At 38.3% G+C, this 21,260-nt stretch overlaps 1 protein-coding gene across 2 annotated transcripts in view; it reads right to left on the bottom strand.

Moving 5' to 3' along the window:
- The window catches only part of LOC149774462 (D-2-hydroxyglutarate dehydrogenase, mitochondrial-like), a 30,820-nt gene extending 21,006 nt beyond the window's left edge, over positions 1–9,814 (bottom strand). The window contains exons 1-4 of one of the 2 annotated variants that reach the window (XM_089945273.1): positions 9,778–9,814; positions 7,696–7,969; positions 4,695–4,892; positions 1,042–1,235 (exon numbers count right to left, since the gene is read on the bottom strand). In XM_089945273.1, the coding sequence (XP_089801399.1) occupies positions 1,042–1,235; positions 4,695–4,892; positions 7,696–7,969; positions 9,778–9,804 (693 nt within the window). In that variant the 5' untranslated portion in view covers positions 9,805–9,814. Of the gene's footprint in view, positions 1–1,041; positions 1,236–4,694; positions 4,893–7,695; positions 7,970–9,673 lie in introns of both variants that reach the window. The other variant, XM_089945274.1, reaches the window with a different exon arrangement.
- Positions 9,815–21,260: the final 11,446 nt, after the last annotated feature.

Genomic DNA, 21,260 nt, shown 5'->3' with positions numbered 1-21,260 from the left:
CTTGTTTTCCAAGCCCGCTTTGAACTGGGATGATATGTTAACCCTATCTACACCTTGGCAGATCGATCATATATTTGAGTACTTTGTTATAGTGACAACCATTGGATTTCATGAGTTGTCTCCCTTAGGATGTAATTCCAATGAACCAACAGCTTGCAACAGTGGTGCATTGTTACTTTGTACATCGGCTGAAAATGGTGGAAGCAACTGACTTCAAAAGGATAGTTTGTAAGTTTAACATTGAAAGTATGACTATGTACAAGACAGAAGCCTATACCGGTGTATTTGGTGGAAAGGATGCATTTATACAAACATGGACCTGCACTGGAAAACTGCTTATTTATCATTCCGTTCCATCTGTGTGTTCCCCTTATACTGATCATGTAGGACCAGTGTTCAAATTTGAACAACCTAAATTTGATTGGATACAGTGGCTTGATGCTACATCTAATGAAATTCACAGACCTAAAGCATTGAATTATCTGATCAATCCACTAAGGTGTTGATGGGTTAACATATCGGAACCTTTGTTAGAGAAGATAAAAACACATAGAAATATTCATTTTCTGGACATAAAGGACAGATATTCAGGACACATTTTAATTTTCATCTACACACAAATTATCTTGACAATAAATAAATGTTTTCTAATATTGGAAATATTGGATAAATGATGGTACCTGCAAGCCTGTATGCACTTTATTTGCTGTATAATGCTATTTCACACCTAGTACTTATATGCTGAGTACCTATTATTTGCTGTATAATGCTATTTCACACATAGTGCTTATATGCTGAGTGCCTATTATTTGCAGCATAATGCTATTTATATCTAGTGCTTATATGCTGAGTGCCTATTATTTGCTGTATAATGCTATTTACGCCTAGTAGTTATATGCTGAGTGCCTATTATTTGCTGTATAATGCTATTTACACCTAGTGCTTACTGTCCAGATGTTTTCAGGAGTTTGTTAAAAAAGCTGTCAGATAATAGTTCAGTATTCACTCAGCAATATGCAACAGGAAAAAAAAGTCACTTACAACCTCAAGTCCCAAAATACTGCCATGCAATGAGCCATATCGTAGCAACCTGACTCCACCAGCATTAGTTGCTAGGTTCCCACCAATATGGCAGCTTCCTTTAGCACCAAGGTCAAGAGGCATCGTGAAGTTGTGATCTTTGAGGTAGCTGTCCAAATTTGCCAATATACATCCTGCCTGACAAACCAAAATACCTGGAAAGAAATGCCAATGCCAACATGAATAGGTTCATTTTAATTAATCAACATTATGCTTATATTGGAAGATTTCAAATTAACAACAAAGCAGCACAATTGTTTTAAATTTTTTGTTCTCAGTAAGTCAGTTTGCCATCCTATTCCAATCGCACAACTCATACACTTTCAATCTCTGTCATCAAAGTTTTAAATTTAAGCAAAACTTGTTGCACTTACCTACAACATATCAAGCACTTAAAAACTGAGGTTGACGCTGAGCTCTTCTCAAAAGCTGTGATAATCTAATTGTTTTCCATTAAAGTCAGGATTTGTTTCAATTGACTTTGTATTAGTAAAGATGGCTACCTCTAATGATGTAAAACAGAAATGTCAGCTTTAAAATATATAGGAATCTAAACACCAAAACACAAATACATTAAATTTGTACCCAGTGATTTATTTTTGATGCAATCTTACTTAAAGTGGCTTTTGGTTGAAATATGCTTATTACAGTCCTCTTTCCCAATGTAGGACACAGTTGTGCCAGTTGAGGAAAAAAATACAAAAGCAGGGTAGTCATGCATTCATTATGTCCTCTGTATTTCATTTATAATATCTGTTGCAAACATTTTCTTTTATTACAGCTGATTTCGATTTGAACATTCTCGAGTAAGCATGGAAAACTGAAATGATTTCTGATTGGTCAATATTCAGCTGCTTTTTGTGAAACAAGAGCTTAGCTAAGCTTGTAACCAAACATTTCAAGTATTTCTGTAACGATGATATACCAATAATCAACTTGTGAATGACCTACATATATTAATATCAAACCTGAAAATTACAATTTGATAGAAATAATCACATTAACATAATCTGAGATGAAAAAGAGATTTTGACAAATTAATAGTGGATGACATCTCTGTATCAATACAAACAGGCAGACTATGAGAACAATTTTTTTTACCAGCAAAGAATCTATATCATATTATTTAATACATTTCCATCTTCCATCCCGCTCAAAGTAAAATGGTCATTGATTTTAAATAGCAACAAAAGTTAAAATGCCATTTGATATTTTGACAGAATGTTACATAATTTATGTAAATGCTGTAAAGTATGATTTATTTAAAGCGGACACGATTCATGCAAATGACAGAAGAAACAATCCATGTAAATGACAGAGGTCATGATTCCAGTATATGACAGAAGATATGATTTATTTAAATGACAGAGGGCTTAGTTCATGTAAATGACAGGAGGCACAATTCACATAAATGACAGAAGGTATGATTTATTTAAATGACAGAAGGCGATTCATATAAATGACAGAGTGCATGATTCGTGTAAATGGCAGAAGACATGATTTATGCAGATGACAGAAGGCTGAATTCATGTAATTGACAAGGGACACAACTCATTCAAATGACGGAAGGTGAGATTCATGTAAATGACAAAGAAAATTTGGTCAAATTCTGGCAGATAGTTTTAAGGTTATGTGCGTTCTAATACTTTGAATAACCCATGGCAATGTAACTACTTTCTCTTGATTTTCTTTTCAACACTGTATAATAAAACAAATCTGAAATAATTTGAACATTTTAGGATAATAATTGCTCCAGTAAAATATACCTGGGACCTAGGGAAAGGCACTTTTAATGTGGGGTACTCACCCATAGATGCAATTTAGAATTTTCTTTTCATTTTAATATGAACTCTGTGCAATCAAAGTATCCTGACATATTTTCTTGAAAAAAACTGCACTCTGTGGGTTCCATGTATGTTCAAATGGAACAGCCCTAACAAATCAGAAACATTCAGAACATTTTTTTACCAAGCCCAAATCATGTGTCATTTGGATACAAGTATTCTGTGTTAATATCCTTATGTAATTGAAAATTTGAAGTTTAAAAGGCATAAAAGTAATGAAGAATTGAAATTCAGTTTCTTGAAAATGATATATTTTGTATCTTTTATGAAATCAATACTCATCAAAAAGTTACGATTTTGGGAAAAATTACCTCCCTTGAAAATGTTTATATTTAGATATCTGAAAAACTACTTAAATGATTTCAAAGAAAATGCCTTTCACTCTTCTTTATATCAAGATGTTGTCTTTCATTTGCACATGTTTAATTTTAAACTTCTGAGACACTACATTTAAAGATTCTCAATTTTTACATGTGTAGTATGAAATTGCACAGAATCATTCATACTCACATTACAGTAAGGATAACGTGGTAATGTACAGAACCTTACACACTCTTACAACAGCAAGTTAGGGTAACATGGAGTTGTACAAAATCATACACACTGTTATGACAGCAAGGATAACATGATGTTGTGAAGAATCATTCACACCCTTGTGACAGCAAGAATAACAAGGAGTTGTACATAATCATACACACTCTAATGACAGCAAGGATAACATGGAGTTGTACAGAATCTTGCGTACTCCTATGACAGCAAGTATAACATGGAACTGTACAATATCAAACACACTCTTACAAAAACAAGGATAACTTAGAGCTGTACATAATCATACACACTCTAAGAAATGCAAAGATAACATGGAGTTTTACAAACGCATACACACTCTTATGACCACATGGAGTTGTACAGAATCATACATTTATGACCGCAAGTAACATAGAACTGTGCAAATGCATACACACTCTTATGACAGCAAGGGTAACATGGAGATGTACAGAACTATACATCTTCTTAAGACAGAAATGATACCATGGATTTGCACAGAATCAAATACACTCTTATAAAATAATGATATATAAAGAAAAAAATGTATTCCCAAGGTTGTGTTAAAAAGATAATAAATATTGTCCTCATTTCCATGCTACATAGAAACAATGCAGAATATCATTTGCCAGAGAATTTTCTAGCCTCCTCTGGTGGCCTAAGTGGTCAGAGTGTCTACTTCGGATGCAAGAGGTCGTGGGTTCTAACCCCAGCTGAGTCATATCAAAGACATACATAATTGGTACAAGCAGGTGACTCATTTGGCACTCAGCATTAAGAGGTTAGTGTCTGGACTAGTCAGGATAATGTAACTGAGTGGGACATGATGCTATAAGTCTGTGGTATGATGCCCCAATGCTAAACATCACTGCCATACTGCAGACCTTGTAGCAATATGACTGAAAATATTTTAAAGCTACATTAAAATCCAACTCACATACACACACACACACACACACAGGGTAACTGAAAATGAGAGCTGGAACCATCATGGAAGAAAAACTTGTTATAGATCGGAGATAAAAAACAACATTTTGACGAGTACATTGATGAGCTTTGGGAATTGTACATGACTATGAAATATCTTTTGTTGGGGATAGTTATTAATTGCTACTGGGGATCTGTACAAAATCCCTGGCTGCTATACAAACCTGCTGAAACAAAGACATCATTAAACAAATTTAAAGCAGTGCTTTGTTGAAGAGATTAAAGAAGAGAATATACCTGATACCTCATCTAAGCTGATAATGTTATTCATCAATTGTGTAGATATAATAACCTCATCAAAAACTGGTACACTCCCTCCCACCAATCCAGTATTACCACCTTGTGGTACCACTGCTAAACGTCGATCATTACAGTAACGTAACAGTGCTGAGACCTCCTCTGTTGTCTTTGGTCGAAGTACAACTTGGCTTGAACCTTTAGGAAAAACAGAAAGGTAGAATGAAAGTTACTAGGTATGGACAGTTTTTATTAAGCATTTCAATATTCTGCAATTTCCAGCACATGGAACATGAATTAAACATGCATTTTTCAAAATTATCAAAACTTTGTACACAGTGACAAGGATATAATACACAGTTTAGTCCAAAGTTAAAGAAGCTTTGTACACAGTAACAATCCTCCAATCCTCTGTTGTATAGTTTAGTCCAAAGTTATAAAAGCTTGTACTCAGTAACAATCCTCCAATCCTCTGTTGTACAGTTTAGTCCAAATTTATAAAAGCTTGTACTCAGTAACAATCCTAAAATCCTGTTGTACAGTTTAGTCCAAAGTTATAAAGGCTTGTACTCAGCAACAATCCTCCAATCCTCTCTTGTACAGTTTAGTCCAAAGTTATAAAAGCTTGTACACAGTAACAATCCTCCAATCCATAATTTACAGATTAGTCCAAAGTTATAAAAGCTTGTACTCAGTAACAAGGATTTACTGAACAACTTCGTCCAAAGTGATAAAAGTTTTGTTCACAGTAAGACATCTGACCTACAATTTAAAGTTAATAAAGCTTTGTACACAATAACAAGACTCTACTGGACAGTCTAGTCCAAAGTTATTAAATAACTGTACACAATAACAAGCATCTACTGGACAGTCATCCAAAGTTATTAAATATTTGTACACAGTAACAAGCATCTACTGGACAGTCTAGTCCAAACAAGCATCTACTGGACAGTCTAGTCCAAAGTTATTAAATATTTGTACACAATAACAAGCATCTACTGGACAGTCTAGTCCAAAGTTATTAAATATTTGTACTGTTTTTTTCAAAGTTAATAAAGCTTTGTACACGGTATACATACATCTACACACCATTTAAAATTATCAAATGCCTTGTACACAGTAACAATATTCTGTTCTACAGTTCAGAATAAAGTTATATTCAATCTGATATTAGGAATGATACATATGCATACAAAAAATAACACCACATTTATAATTAGCGTTTCCGATTCTCCACCTTTCCCATAAAAGAACAAGAAGTAAGGTTTTGTGTAGCTTGGTGTTTTATGGTACATCAACACAAGTAGGTTACTGAGTGCCAAGGCAATTGCAGGAAACTTCCCTGCCCATGGACACACAGCAATAGCCAACCTGGGCAAATCAGATGGTAAGATTCAAACCCACACCCTCTGGTCAAAAGCCTGGCACGCTAACCATGAAACACCAACAAGAATGTATCTGCTGAATGCAGCTTAGGTGATTTACAAGAGTTTTTTGGGAAAATTGATTTCTCCAAATAATGTTTTAGGAGGATCATAATATTTGTTTTGTTATATATTTAACAGTGAATATAAAAAGTTACCAGTTAACATCTCCACATTTCTTTATTCCATTATTTTCTTATATTTTACTATCTGAAAATTAAAGCTTCCAGAAGCAAAAAGAAAAACGTATTTTGTGACCATTAGCAATAAATTCAGAATGCATCACTTTCTGGAATGGAATTGTTTGTTGTTGCCAAAGATATCCAATTTGTCACCATTCACTGCAAAAAAGGTCTTAAAAAATTGCAGTGTGTTCTTTGGCTGCTATGAGCTGAATGAGGTAGTTGGAGAGGATGAATTATTTTACTACCGGTATATGTCAAAATAGGAATTAGTTTGCATTTGAAACATGCAGTGTAGATAACGTATAGATCTATAGATTAGGGAAACATATTGAATACTGCCATTTCTATGCTGAGATTATTATTTCGACCAAAGTAAAGGTACATGTACATTTACAAAACTAGTCAGGGGCAGAGATGGGAGGTGCATAACGAACTTAAAAGGTTAAATTCGGAAGTAAGACTCGTTTTCCCACCAACCAATTTTCTGGTGACTCAGCATTCCAGTGTTGTCTCTTTTTTGCCACTCTGCTTCCGCGGTACCCACAAGATGACGAGATCTAATTGGCTGATCGCTAAACCAACTTAGTGTGCGTGTCCACTGAACCGACCTTGAACTGACCCACAAGGTCTTTGTGTAAACATCATTTAATTACATTAAACACCTAAATAAGTTAGGTTTTGATTGGTCAGTTGGGAGTAGTTTGGTTGTGCCAAGTATTGTCATTATGATCCATGTATTCTAATTGGTTGGGGCTATTTGGTTTTATACTTTTAGTGTTTATATCTTACATTTTTATATTTGTCTAATTGTTGTGATTAAGTTTTCTTTGGATCTATTTTTGGCTGCTCTGGCGTGGACTGCCCATGATGAAAAATCTTATTGGATCAACAAAGGCTTGTTGATTTGGAAGGATTTAATCCAGGTATATGCTAGTGGGTTTTTGCATAGCACCTGTTTAGGGTCAGTTTTGGTTATTCGCTTGCTTTGTTAGTATTCTCTTTAATATGTTTAGTTGAATGTCTATTATGTGAGTAATTGCACTTCTGATTGGTTATTTGTTGTATATTATAACAAGAAAATATTCACCATTTAAAGTCTTGCTTAAAATGAATAACATTTTAACATGAGACTTTGCCAGTTTTAAAATTTCACTGTTTTTATAGCCCATGATGAAACACATGCATGAAATGAAAAATACCCGCATATGTATTACAATAAATAATGAGATTTATGACACTTAAAAAAACGCATGTTTATGTTCCCCGAGATGACAACAGAGTAAAGATCTGTTGTCAGAAATGGATATAATTTATTGTAATAATTATAACATCAAGGTATAACATAGCCTCAGTGCAAGCTTCAAGCAAACAAGCAAGAATGGGTTGTTCAACCTCGACATGTTTTTAGCCAGTCTGTATTGTAACCATCTAATTCAGTCGCATCTGTTATCACTCTTCCCTGACCAGGCAATAGTTTCCCAAAATTTGAAATGTCAGCATCACAGATGTTAGCATATGGACCACGTTTCAGATTAGGGTATCGAATTCTGGTAAGTTCCACGGCTAGCTTCCTCTGCTGGATGTGAAAAAGACGCACTCTACAAGAAAATCTGAACGGAAATCTTGCTGAACATGACAGAAGTGGCATAATTCTGTTCATATTTATCTGAAAGAAGTACAGAAAAATGTTTCTATTAGCATTAGAGCTGCAAGCAAAATTTAGAAAAGTAAATTCAAAATAATTTCTAACTTCTGCTAGTTAGGTGGGTCAGCTACTTACAAAACTTACTGATCCATCCCAAAATTTACTATGCCATTTGATACAGTGAAATATACACCAAAATTAATTAAATTTAGTACCTTTGATCTGTGCCCACAAATAAATTAATTTTAGTAAACTTAATGTGTACCAAAAAAAATGAATTTTATTAAACTCAATATGTGCCCAAAAATAATGAATTTTAGTAAACTCAATCTAAAAAAATTAATTCCTTAAGAAGGGGGTTTGAAGGTGTCAAGATATGAGGAATTCTATTCGATGATTTATTTTTCTCAATGTAAAGAGCAAACTTTATAGCATGCATTTATTAGTAATTCCAGCATATATAGGCAATGTCACCATGATTTTCAGGGGCACAAGATCACATAATACACTGGAGTTTCAGGGACACTGGGTATTGGCAATGTAAGTATTGTAAGAATATACTAGGTTTTCAGTGACACCAGGTAACAGCAATCTGAGTATATACTGGGTTTTGGGGATGCCAATCAACTGGCAAACTGAATCCATTTTTATATCAAGGATAATATACATCAACAGACACTGGAACTCCATCGAGTTGTAGATATCACCCATTCTGATGAGGTTTCCAGATGCTGGTCGAGTAGAAACTTATCTGTGCTTTCGTAGGTAGGTGACAGGTTTTTAAAACTAGATGTATTTTTTTGTTGGTGAGGAATTTAGATTTTCCAAATAGTTTCTTATTTTAAATTAAGGTAAAACAGTATCATTATTAAAAACAATATTTCATTTCCCTCCATTCAGATACATTTTTTGTTGTAAATTTATAATAGAAACAAAGATAATGACAGAAAAAATAATTTTTAATTTTAAAATATAATCTTACAGCCCACTGGAAACCTGCTTTTGCATAAAATTTGGGAAATTGTGACATCTAGTGGAGTAGACAGAGAGTTTACAGTAAGATAGGGAGTTTGCAGTTTCCAATCTTTTATTTTTAGTCTCAGTTCATATTTATAAAATCCAAATCCAAACAGGGATGGGTACTCTTAGGGTACAGCTAGTCACCCCACCAGCAAAAATTAAAAACTGGGCTAAATCCCCTCCCCCGGCTGTTTTTAAACTTTTTAAACTGTCACAAAATTGGGCAAATATATTGGCTTATTTTGAAATGAGATATAGGGAATTTGAAATGAGATATGGCTGGGGTGAGTGCGGCAAAAGAAAGGTGACACATCATCAGATTGAATTTCATTATGGAATTTCATGTTCATCCAGTAAAATTAAAGCTTCACTTGAAGGTACTAACACAGTTGGGGAAACAAGACTTATGACCTTTCATCAATATAACCCATATTTAATAAAATTACGGAATTTCATGTTTATCAATAAAATTATTGCTTAGTTTCTAATTCGCAAAATATAACAATAATGGCGAGTTGGTTTTGAAAGTTTAGAAAGGGCTAAACTTGGACTGTGGGAAGAGTTTGTCCTCTGGGCTTTTTTTCCTACACCCAGGGCTCACACATCTGTGACATCAGACGGTGTACCTCGATAAAAATGAAACATCTCTCTCTCTCTCTTTCTCTCGTGTATGCAAACTAAAAGCCACCCCACCCCTAGACCTACAGTGGAAGACATCGACCCTCATATAGATGCTCTGAGGGTACGTGGGTCGATGTCCTACAATGTACGACTAACCCCACCCAAGAAAAAAATAAACCACCATGTACGTGTTTTGTGCCAGAGATGGCTGACATATTGACAAAGCAAATGATCTTAAGCTTTGTTTTCGTATTAAAAAATTTGCGAAACTTCATATCGCATAGTACAATTTAGTATGGTTGTCCTATTTATTGTCACTTTAATGAAATATATAATAAAATACATTTCTTGTTTTGTTTACTATGGATTATTATAATAAGTTGGTTGTTGTTCAGGACATGGTGCGCAGGAAATTAGGCATCCTATAAATCAAGGGACATAATTCAAACAGATACAATAATAAGCTTTGTCCTGGTAGCTTCCCTTGCAGTTACAAAGCACACACAAAACACACCCTTTTAACCATAATCTATATTTTTTTTAATCAACCAATCATTTTATTGAATATAGTCTAAATGATAAAAAGTAATACACTACGTTCAACCGCAATAATATTATCGTAATCATTTCAAAATTCAGGTAATGTTTAACTAATGAAACAATATCCAATTAATAGGTAAAGCTTTAAACTCTTGTACACTTTAACCATATAGATAAAAAAATGACAATGTTAATTTTGAAAGAGTTCTGATAAGTGATAAAGTCAAACATATTCCAATAGAACAGACATACCCAAATAAAAAAAAACATTAACTTGTATGAAAAGAGAACAAAGGAAAGCTTTATGTGCTAAAAATATGTTGTTTTCCTGTCAATCAGATATGTACACTGTCACCTACACTCTTCAACATTTTCCTGTAAAGGATCATGGAGGATGCCTTGCATGACCACAAAGGCACTGCCAGCATCGGAGAAAGAACAATCACCAACCTTCGCTTCGCAGATGATGTTGATGGTTTTGCAGGAGAGGACAAAGAACCGGCTGATTTGGTTGAGCGCATAGACACAACCTCCACAGCATACGATATGGAGATGAGCGCCGAAAAAAACAAACTGATGACAAACAACACCAGCGGTACCAATGCAGAAATAAAGGTCAGTGGACCGAAAACAGAAAGAGTCACAAGCTTCAAGTACTTTGGATCAGTTATCACAGATGAGGGCTCCAAACCAGAACTACTTTGCAGGATTGCCCAGACAACAGCAGCAATAACGAGGTTGAGTCCAATATGGAAAGATACCAACATGATTTCAAAATCAGGCTGATGCGCTCGAGTGTCATATCCATCTTACTGTATACTTGTGAAACATGGACGCTCACATCAGATCTACAAAGAAGGATTACAACCTGGGAAATGAGAAGCTACCGCAATGTCCTGCACATCACGTACATTGACCATATAACCAACCAAAAAGTCCACAACAGGATCCAACGAGCCATCGGATCCTATGAAGACCTCTTGACCACTGTAGCAAAACAAAAAGCGTAAACTGAAGTGGTACGGTCAGGTCTCAAGATTATATGGAGTGGCAAGAACAATCTTACAACGCAGAGTGAGAGGGTGCAGAAGAAGAGGCAGACAGAAAAAGGTGGGAAGTCGACATTAAGAAGTGGATAGGCATGGGATTTGGAGATTCCCAAAGGGCAGTAGAGAAGAGGGAAAGATAGAGAGCATTGGTTGTAAAGTCAACTGTGGTGCCCCAACGACCTCTTGTTTTAAGGGTTTCATGATGATGATGATGATGACGATGATGATGATTATGATGATGATATTTTGTTTACAAAATGAACTCGTTACAGAGCATATGAGCATAGAAAAAATATAGGAATCAGAGAAAATTGGTAATAGGTCACTGATATTTTACTTTTTATGTGCTATCTAATAGTGTAATGCACTTAGAGCTTCTAAAGAATAGGCGCTGTAGTCATCAGTAATATTAGTGTCGTTATTATTATATACTGGCATTTAAGCACCTTAATCCATTCTTTGATTTTTATATTTCAACGTTGTGGGACTGACGGCTACTACACAAATAGACGATCTCGCACATCAGTTTTCAAATAGACCGTTTTCTTTATCTTCTTTTACCCCTAGTATATAGATTTACCCTTTGCAATCGAATATATATATATATATATATATATATATATATATATATATATATATATATATATATATATATATATATATATATACCTACGTGTGTGTACGTATGTGTGCGTGTGTGTTTGTGTAACAGTACTTTAAAACATTTTCAGTCATATCGCTACGATGTCTGAAGTGCAGCAGTTTATAGCGATGTCTAGCACTGTGGTATCATGTCATAGATATGTAGCATCATGTTCCACCCAATCAGACTAACATTATTATGCTGAGCGCCTAGCGAGGCAGCTGTTAGTACCAGTAAGTCAGTAAATCGATTTTGTCTGCCTTTTTATTCCCCTTGGTGCACACAAATACCTAACGAAATTGTTGGCATAGTAGTTTTAACGGTGGTGGTTGCTTACAAATATTTTTGTAAGTTACGGCGACAGCTTTCCTGGTTAGGTGTTCACATAACAGGTAGGTAACTTTGTCACAAACCTTGTTTGGCAAACTATGGGCGACATTTGCTGCGCTTTCTAATTTGTCAATGGCAGCTTCACCTTTCCAATAACCGCGACGACTATAGCACATTTTGGATAAATCTGCTCAGCAAGCATTATATCTGTATATTTTCCTGCAAAGAGTGGACTTTGTCTGCCATCTAAATTAATTTGGCCTTCATACCTCCTGATCCATCTGATGATTCATTCTCTGAGTGTAGGATTAATTACATTTAGGTCATAGTTGGGATATCATTTGATGCTTTATAATCATGGTTATGTTGATAATAAGCAGCATCGAAACGGTTAATGTGTACACTATCAAGCTTTGCTTTGGTTGTTAGAATTCAGTCGTAAATCAGGCTGTGTACCAGGCCTACAGTACGTTTATCCAGATGTGTGTGCTCACCGAGGTATTTACTCCATTGTGTTCCTGTTAACTTTTCTAACGCGGTAGGAACATCACGCAGCGCACAGTATGGAGATATGATTGTATTGCTCAACAGATGGCGTGACATCACGAAAAAGGAAAAACGATGATGCTTTGAAAACAATCAAAGATCTTTCTGTCATTGACTTTTCCACTCAGGCAAAGCCCAAACCACTTTAGCATGGCGACATGTTTCCAAATTAAGTTCGTGAACTGTTCTTGAATCTGATTATGATATGGATAACGTGGAACAGCCTGTAAGTGATTTCGCCGCCGGCAGACGATCAGCCTTATGATGATGTACTCAGATATTTTACGGTTGACTTCAAGTATCACCAAGAAGTAAGTAGTCCACCTTTGATTTCCTTTACACGATCTATGATGCCATTAATGATCTTGATTCCAGTGCGAAAAATCTTGTGGTGTTCGTCAGTTTAAAGCTTGGACACCAAATCAACCCCGCCAGCATCTTATTTTCATATGTCGACACAAAGCACACGTGTAATATACTGGACTCAAAACATTTTAAATAAATATACCCTATGGTACCATCAGTGGTCGTTTTGAAAGTGTTGCTTACTTCAGCGTAGCCTCTTAGTGTTAAACAATATTTGGGTTCTGATGGACCTTAATGCAGCCGTTCTTGTGCATTCTGTGCATCCAAAGTGTAGAACCTGGTGAGATTGAATATTTCCAAGGCCCATGTGTATCTTTAATGACATAAAGGTATGATGAGTCATGTTCGTCTTACTGTTATGGTCCAGGATGGACACACGATGAATCTCCAATGGGAGACCATGGAAATACAACTGTTTATTGAAGATCGACCTGATATTTCAAATATAATGTCAGTCGCACGTTGACGTGTGATATCAGCGTGTGTTGCTCAAGCGCGAAAGCCCACCTACATAACATATTATGGAACTGACATTGGTGATGTTGTCCAGGAACTGTTCCTCGCGGACTTGTCTTCGCTCTTTGCAGCAATCGCTAAATACGTTGCAATGCGAATTGTTGACAACATCTAAAAGAATGTTGTTGCTAATTTGAAAAATGTGTTGGATTTCAGCAGTCTGAATCGATTCTTGATCGATGATTAGTCACTCGAGCACCACCAAGATTTCAACGACGATGCCATCTTCGGTACACAAAAGCATCAATGAATCAGCGGAACAGCGTGTGTTCGCTTCGGTGATTGCAAATTTACTAATCAGGAATATATTACGGATGTGGATGACAAGGCCGTCACGGAAAAGGTATTATACGAAGCAAAGAGAAAACATTAGTAACTCGACATTAAATCGCCTGTGTTGCTAGATTGAACCAAAATATATGTTCGGTATTATTTGTACCCGGTTAGGCTCTCTAATCAATCAAAACTAAGATTACAATTACAGAACACATTTAGGGTTTTTGTTCCATGCTAGGTTTTCACGAAAATTAAGAAAGATATATAATATGACGCCCACGATAACAACCATTCAGTCATTTCCACGCTGCTTCTATAACCAATGTCATTATAGCGTTCTTCATCAGCGCACATTATACTATCGACGTTAATATTGAAAGATGCGCTGGCCTGTATAAAACAGGTAATCCAACGATGTAGATGATATCCCGTATAATATACGTCAACATGTACGAGATGCTTTCGCGGACCCACATCCCTCTCCTTTTCCTTCCAGATGGTGGTGAGGGCGCCTATGGGTTTTTTTATACAACTTTAACTTCAATCTTGGATTCCTACAGCGTCGATGACAACTTCATGGAAACATAATAATGGTTTTTTATGCGATTCACTTCAGTCGTTTATTCGGGTGTTGCAATCTTCTCGGCAAGGTTATTTTCGGACGCATATACTCCGTCAAGTTTCATCGAAATGCTTACGCCATCATTGCAGTTTGGCTTGGTCGCTAAAGGCAAAGTTGGGTTCTCCAAATTAGTGTTGTTGATGTCTGTGCTGACCCTTCGCTGACGAGTGAAACGCAATTGTTTGTCGCGCTCACCAGACAGCACTAAAGCTGTATTCAAGGCAAATAACTAACCAGAACAGTGTCAGAGCACTAAGATACGCGTTCATAGTGTTTCAAGAACTGGCTCGGTGCATAGTGGACAGTGCACATGTACGATTATATTTGTTTAGTTAGAAGTGTCTTGTCATGTTTATCTGATGTTAACAATCATCAGGAACCCTCAAATACAATTTTGTTGTCTTTGAAAACCATTATGTCGCACGTGCATATCACGTGATGTGGTCATGCATGTACTAGCATAAACACATTGAATCGGGTCTGTATATTTTCCTGAACGATGTTGTTAAGTTATACTCAGCTGATTACATTTCTTTGAAACACCATTCCGTAGGAGACGTGAGTAGTTAAGTGGGCCACTTTACCGTCAAGGGGAATTAGCATTACAAGACCCCTTGGGCAACTCTAGGGACAATGGAAATTTAACATGGAGAAAAATCGTGGGTCAGATTAGCGTCAAGGGAAATTTAACATGGAGAAAAATCGTGGGTCACTCTAGCGACAAGGGGAATTTAACATGGAACTATAGTGTGGGTCTGTCTAGCGACAAGGGGAAATTAACATGGGAATAGAGTTTGGGTTTGTCTAGGGACAAGGGGAATTGAATATGGGATTTTTTTTTAAATTTAAATTTAAATTTAAATTTAAAAAAAGGGGTAGGCAATGGAAAGGCTATCTCTTTTCGAGAAATATGGCTGGCCCTGAAAAGGGCCTTTGGGTTTATGTTAATATTAATATTAACATAGATGGCATCTGTCACATCTTCTTCTTCTTCTTCTTAAACTCCTTCTAACTGCCGGTCCATACACAAGTACCCTCTTGAGACATCCTTGTCTTTCTATGTAAACTCTCCTCATCCATTGACTAGTATCTGTCCTATCAACAACAGTCCACTTGGACCTGACATACATGAGCATGTCCGTCCTAAACATCATGGAAGACACAAGGGTGGATGACTCAATGAGCGGGTACAAACACAAACACAAACACACAAACACAAACACACAAACACATACGCTAAGAAACAATAAACAAATCCATAATCTACTATCCACACAATCGTACGTGAGCGCTTACAAAACCCAAACTATACTCTCCACATACGCTAAGAAACAATAAACAAATTCATAATCTACTATCCACACAATCGTACGTGAGCGGGTACAAACACAAACACACAAACACAAACACACAAACACATACGCTAAGAAACAATAAACAAATCCATAATCTACTATCCACACAATCGTACGTGAGCGGGTACAAACACAAACACACAAACACAAACACACAAACACATACGCTAAGAAACAATAAACAAATCCATAATCTACTATCCACACAATCGTACGTGAGCGGTTACAAAACCCAAACTATACTCTCCACATACGCTAAGAAACAATAAACAAACCCATAATCTACTATCCACACAATCGTACGTGAGCGGTTACAAAACCCAAACTATACTCTCCACATACGCTAAGAAACAATAAACAAACCCATAATCTACTATCCACACAATCGTACGTGAGCGGGTACAAACACAAACACACAAACACAAACACACAAACACATACGCTAAGAAACAATAAACAAAATCCATAATCTAATATCCACACAATCGTACGTGAGCGCTTACAAAACCCTAACTATACTCTTCACCTACGCTAAGAAACAATAAAGAAACCCATAATCTACTATTCACACAAACATACCTTAGCTCTTACAAGCACCAACACACAAACACATACCCTCACATTTTTTTAAAAAAGAGTTAGTGTTTATTTTCACACAACTCTACCTACACACATTGGCAAATCGATGGTTATTTCTTTTCTAGAGTATTGGGTAGCCCTGAAAAGGGCTGTTTTTTTGTTTGCTATGGCATTCTTTTTTTAGTTTCTAAGAATGCGATGTCCTCTGAGGATAGACTTTCTGGTGACAGGTCTGCTTCTTCGAAAAGAAAAGAAGAACTCTTTGGTGTCGATACGGCAATCGACAAAGCCTCTGTCAGGTTCAGGTTGCTGCTGCTGCTGCTGCTGTTGTTGTTGTTGTTGTTGCTGCTGTTGCTGCTGTCTCTGAAGTCTGTACTTCTCTGTCCATTCTTCTTTCTCCCTGTTCATTTCTTCTCTGAAGAGCTCTTCTATCAGGTCCCAAGACTCCTTTCAGTATGGGGCCTAACAAGAGAGGTAAAATACCTCCACGTTGCACTAACATCTTCTTTTTTTGACGAATGGGAATTTTCTTTTGAACCATTTGGCGAAGAACGTGACGATGTTTGCCTAAGCATTGTTTCTGGTGTTTGGACAAAGGGATCGTGCCTTTCAAAACGTTCAAACAACATTCGCACACGGTATCGATGACCTCTTTGGAGGCTGTTTGAATGAGTTTTTTTCGTAGGGGTGGAGAAGCTTTGGACAGGACAGATAACATGTCCCCATGTTTGGTTAAACGTGGTGGCAGTCCTTTCCTTTTCTTTCTTTGAGTCTTCAGGAGCACCAAAAAAACACTGATACCCGACTTGGTCACAGGCCTTTTTTATACTGGAACGCGTCGCCACTGATTGTCTTTACGTCGTATTAGTTTGAGGACAGGCATGACACGTCGTGCAGGGGTACGTAACGGATTAAATCGAGCCAGTTCTTGCTTGGACAAATCCAGCAAACTTTGTAACATGCCCGATCTTTTTTGAACTTTGATTTTGGGAGAAGGTACTTTGTGAGCAGCAGCCACTGCCACTAAATTGGAAGGTCCTGCCACTGGGGAAGTTCTTTTGGGGGTCATCAACGGAGAAGTTCTTGGTGTGATCAACGTCTCCAAGTACTCTTCAGTTCTGGGTGTCATTAACGGAGAAGTGGACAAACGTGAAGCTGCCGGAGACGCAGTCACCGCCGTTTCAGGTCGTGGTTTGCGAGTGTAAGGTTGCGTCCTGGCCGAAGTGCCTCTCTTGCGACTAGTTTTCTGTGGACTTTTCTTTTTCTGGGGGCTTCTTTTCTTTTTCCGGGGTGGTGGTGTCTGGTCAGAGGAGGGTCCTGCCACTGGAGAAGTTCTCCTTGGGGACCTGGTCTTTTTCTTCTTGGGGCTTCGTTGGACTTTTGTCTTGGGGATAACTTTGGGGGCATTAGGAACCCATCTTAAGAGTGAGCGAATGATGACCCCTCCTAGAGTACCGCTCCCTCCAGGTTTCAAAATGATTTGTTTTTTGGTTTGAGTGTCGATGCGGGGATCGGCCAGTTGGACCAAAGCGACTTTGTTTCGATCGAAAAAGCGTTTGGTTTGATGAGGAATCTGAATGATTCCTTGGAGTAATTGACGTGCCGTCACCGTGAACCATCGTAAGACTTCTTTGAGACTAGCTTCTAAGACACGAGCTCGTGTTTGTGGATCTTTTTCTCGACTGATGCCATACAAGGCACGAATCAATTTGACGGGAAGATGCGACTGAACGGACGTCATGTTCGCACTGAGAGTGAGACAGACGAAAAAGGGTCTGAGGTTTTTATAGATTTTTTTATGGGGAGTGAAATGAAGTCGAGGACGGAGACGTGTACAGGACAGGCCCTCCGTCTTGGCACCAGTGGTGAAACAAGTGGGTACGAAATCGCAAATCCTCGGGAGTCGTAGGTTTCAAATCGACGAGTAAATAGGCGTGTGGCGTTTGAGTGGCATCGTCGTACGCCTGAGTCAGCCAAGGCGTTCCTAACTGTTTGGCTAGGACTTGCACTTGCGATTTATCTCGAGGGCTTTTAAACAAGACCACGTAATGCGCATTGAGACTGATGGTGCGATGGGCTTTACTTTGTTGAAACAAATTTTGGGTGATGTAAACGACACTGGCATTACGGTGATGCCCTTTGCGCGTGAACCACAGTTTAATTTCTTCTTCGTCTTCTCCTAACATGTCGTCGAAAATGACCAAATGGGTTAGACGGGAGTCAGAGACGATGCCGTCGTCTTCTTTAGGAATGCCTTCCACAAACACGATGGAATCGCCTTGACTTTCTCGCAAGAGGCTGTACGCCGATTGCCACTCTTTGTAACACCACACGATTCGTTGAGGGGGTCGATCGATCAAATGATGTTTATGTTCGATCAAACGTTTGACGAATTCGGTTTTGCCTGAACCGCTAGGTCCAGCAATGAGCATGTTAAAGGGATGGCGAAGATACAAAGCCTCCCAACTGGCACGATCTAAGTGTTCGTCGATGACTTTGACAGTAGAGGAAGAGGGAGCAGAGACAGCAGAGGTAGCCATGGTGTGAGAAATGTCACTTGTGACACGAAAAACAAACAAGACAAGAGTTTATATACTTTTTCAGAACACGTTTATTGAATGTTTCAAACATGAATACGAAAGACAAAAATGCATAAAAGCCAAAGGCTTAAGTACAAGAATAAAAGGCACATGATAACCATGAACGTGGAATAAACACAAGTGTCTGTACAACATGTTTTGGGTAAAGTTCTAACCAGTTCTATAGTAGGGGTAAGGTCACACAAGTGTCCTCCCGAAAGGGTCTTTCAGGCCTGTCCACGACAGTCCTGTCCTGGGTGACGGGTTCTTCTGGCACCGTCACTAACACAGGTTGAAAAGTAACTTTTTTCCTTGAATAACTCTCGTGCATACTGGGCCACCTCTTGTGTCCAAGCCTCAAAACCCTGGTCTCGGTGATGTCCAACATTTGACTCCTAACCAATCTGGTTTCTTCTTCGTCAACGACATGGTAAGTTACTTCAATGAACAATGAACTATCGATCTTGCCTAGGGTTCCTTTTCATATACAGACCAATACCAACGTGACCGTACGGTAAGGTGAAGTGATTGGGAAGTCGCACTCGCTTCTGGTATACAATTTGATAGACTTTTTCCAAGGGTCGACTGACGATGTGGTGAGTGGGTAAACATACAATCTTGTTCGGTTGATAGGTGGTCACTTTAAAGTTTCCATCCTCTCCCGATTGCAAGGCTTCTTTCAATACCCCAAAGTTGACCACTCGACTGGTACGATGATTCAGAGTCAGTCCTTTCACTTTGCACGTCGTGTGCACTTCTCCTTGTTTGTCCCGGTATTCGTAGCCGTAATTTTTGGGACCACCACTGACGAAACTTAGAATCTTGTCGTCGGGATGCTCGTCTGTCCAGGCTCCTAAACGGTCTCCTTCGATGTCAGGGTGCTGTTGAATCAGGTGATGGATGTAAATGCAACTGTCCGTGTCAAAGTACAGGACGCGTTCTTCTAACAGTTCTAAAGCTTCGTACAATTTTAAGCGAGCATGAGCTGTCACGTAAGCCGCAATGATGACATTTCCAAAAGGGTCGTCTTGTACAAAGTCCAGATCTTCTTCGTAATTGACCAAGATCAAATCCTCTCGAACGACGTCCACGTGTTTCATGTATTTGGTTTTGTCGTGAATCATCTGGAAGTAGCGGGAAGGTTCTGTCAAATATTCCGTCTTGGGTAAACACGGTCGTTGTGCTATTTTACCCCACAAGCAATTTAACATCACTTTGGCAAACGATCGCCTGCCTTCGTTTTTTTCGATGTGGTCTAAAGAGATGCCTTCTTGTGCGTAGTATTTCTCTTTGAATTGTATTTGGTCTTCGGGAGTGTGACACCAGGAAGGATAGCCGCTGGCTTCTTGTTTCAGTTTCAAAAAGGCATCCACGTAGTCGGCGAAAATGCCTTTCTGAGTAGGGTCACCCTTGTGGTACTGTTGTGTCTTGGGAAAGTGGCAAATTTCGTACACTTCTAACAGTTGGTATCCCATGTCCAGAGCTTTGAACAATTCCACGCTGACCCAGGTTCCCGTCAAGGCACGTTCTTCCTGGCTGTAATGGCAAGGTTGGTCCTGGTTGCACGTTTCGGCACAAGTACGGCACAATGGAAACATCAGTTTGCCTTGACAATGGTGAGGTAAGACGGGATGGTATAGGTTCGTGGGAGGCAAAACTTTACACTTGATCAAGCCTTCGTATTGTCGAATGTTTTTCAGGTCGATGTGTTCCGTGAACAATTGCGGGTGCCCTACAGGAAAGCGACAATATTTGCACACGTAGGGATACAGCGAACACACGTCCAAGTATTTGATTTCTTCTCCTTTCTCTTCGTCGGCTTGGTACAGCAAACAGGTGGCATTGGTCCTTCCTCCGTACAAACTATCCCTCGGGTTCAGCGGGTCCATGAACTGGTAACTTTCCACGAGGCGTTTAAACTTGGGATCGGTTTTCAAACGGTGATCGTACTCGTGTTCCCACATTTCCACCACTTGGTATCCTTGCTGTTCTAACTTTAGGCGTCGCTGACAAGTGTCCTGGTACAAGTCTTCCATGGTTCGTTGCAAAAACTGATTTTTAGTGTCACGGTCAGGGTAACAGACGGGACATCCGTGAAATAAGCAACCGTTAAACTCGTACACGATCTTGGGGTTTTCTAAGTCCCAGCCATCTACCGAATACGTTCCGATGGTCTTTTCGCCTCCTCCGTTGCGGGCATGCTGAATCCATTTGTCTTCCTTGTCGCACAAGTAATGTAACCAACGTAGGGCTTTGACCGAGTATTGACG

The sequence above is a fragment of the Sinohyriopsis cumingii genome, unplaced genomic scaffold, assembly GCF_028554795.1.
Source record: "Sinohyriopsis cumingii isolate HCF-2022 unplaced genomic scaffold, ASM2855479v2 utg000229l, whole genome shotgun sequence".
Classification (NCBI taxonomy): domain Eukaryota; kingdom Metazoa; phylum Mollusca; class Bivalvia; order Unionida; family Unionidae; genus Sinohyriopsis; species Sinohyriopsis cumingii.
This window is presented reverse-complemented; position numbering and strand designations above follow the sequence as displayed.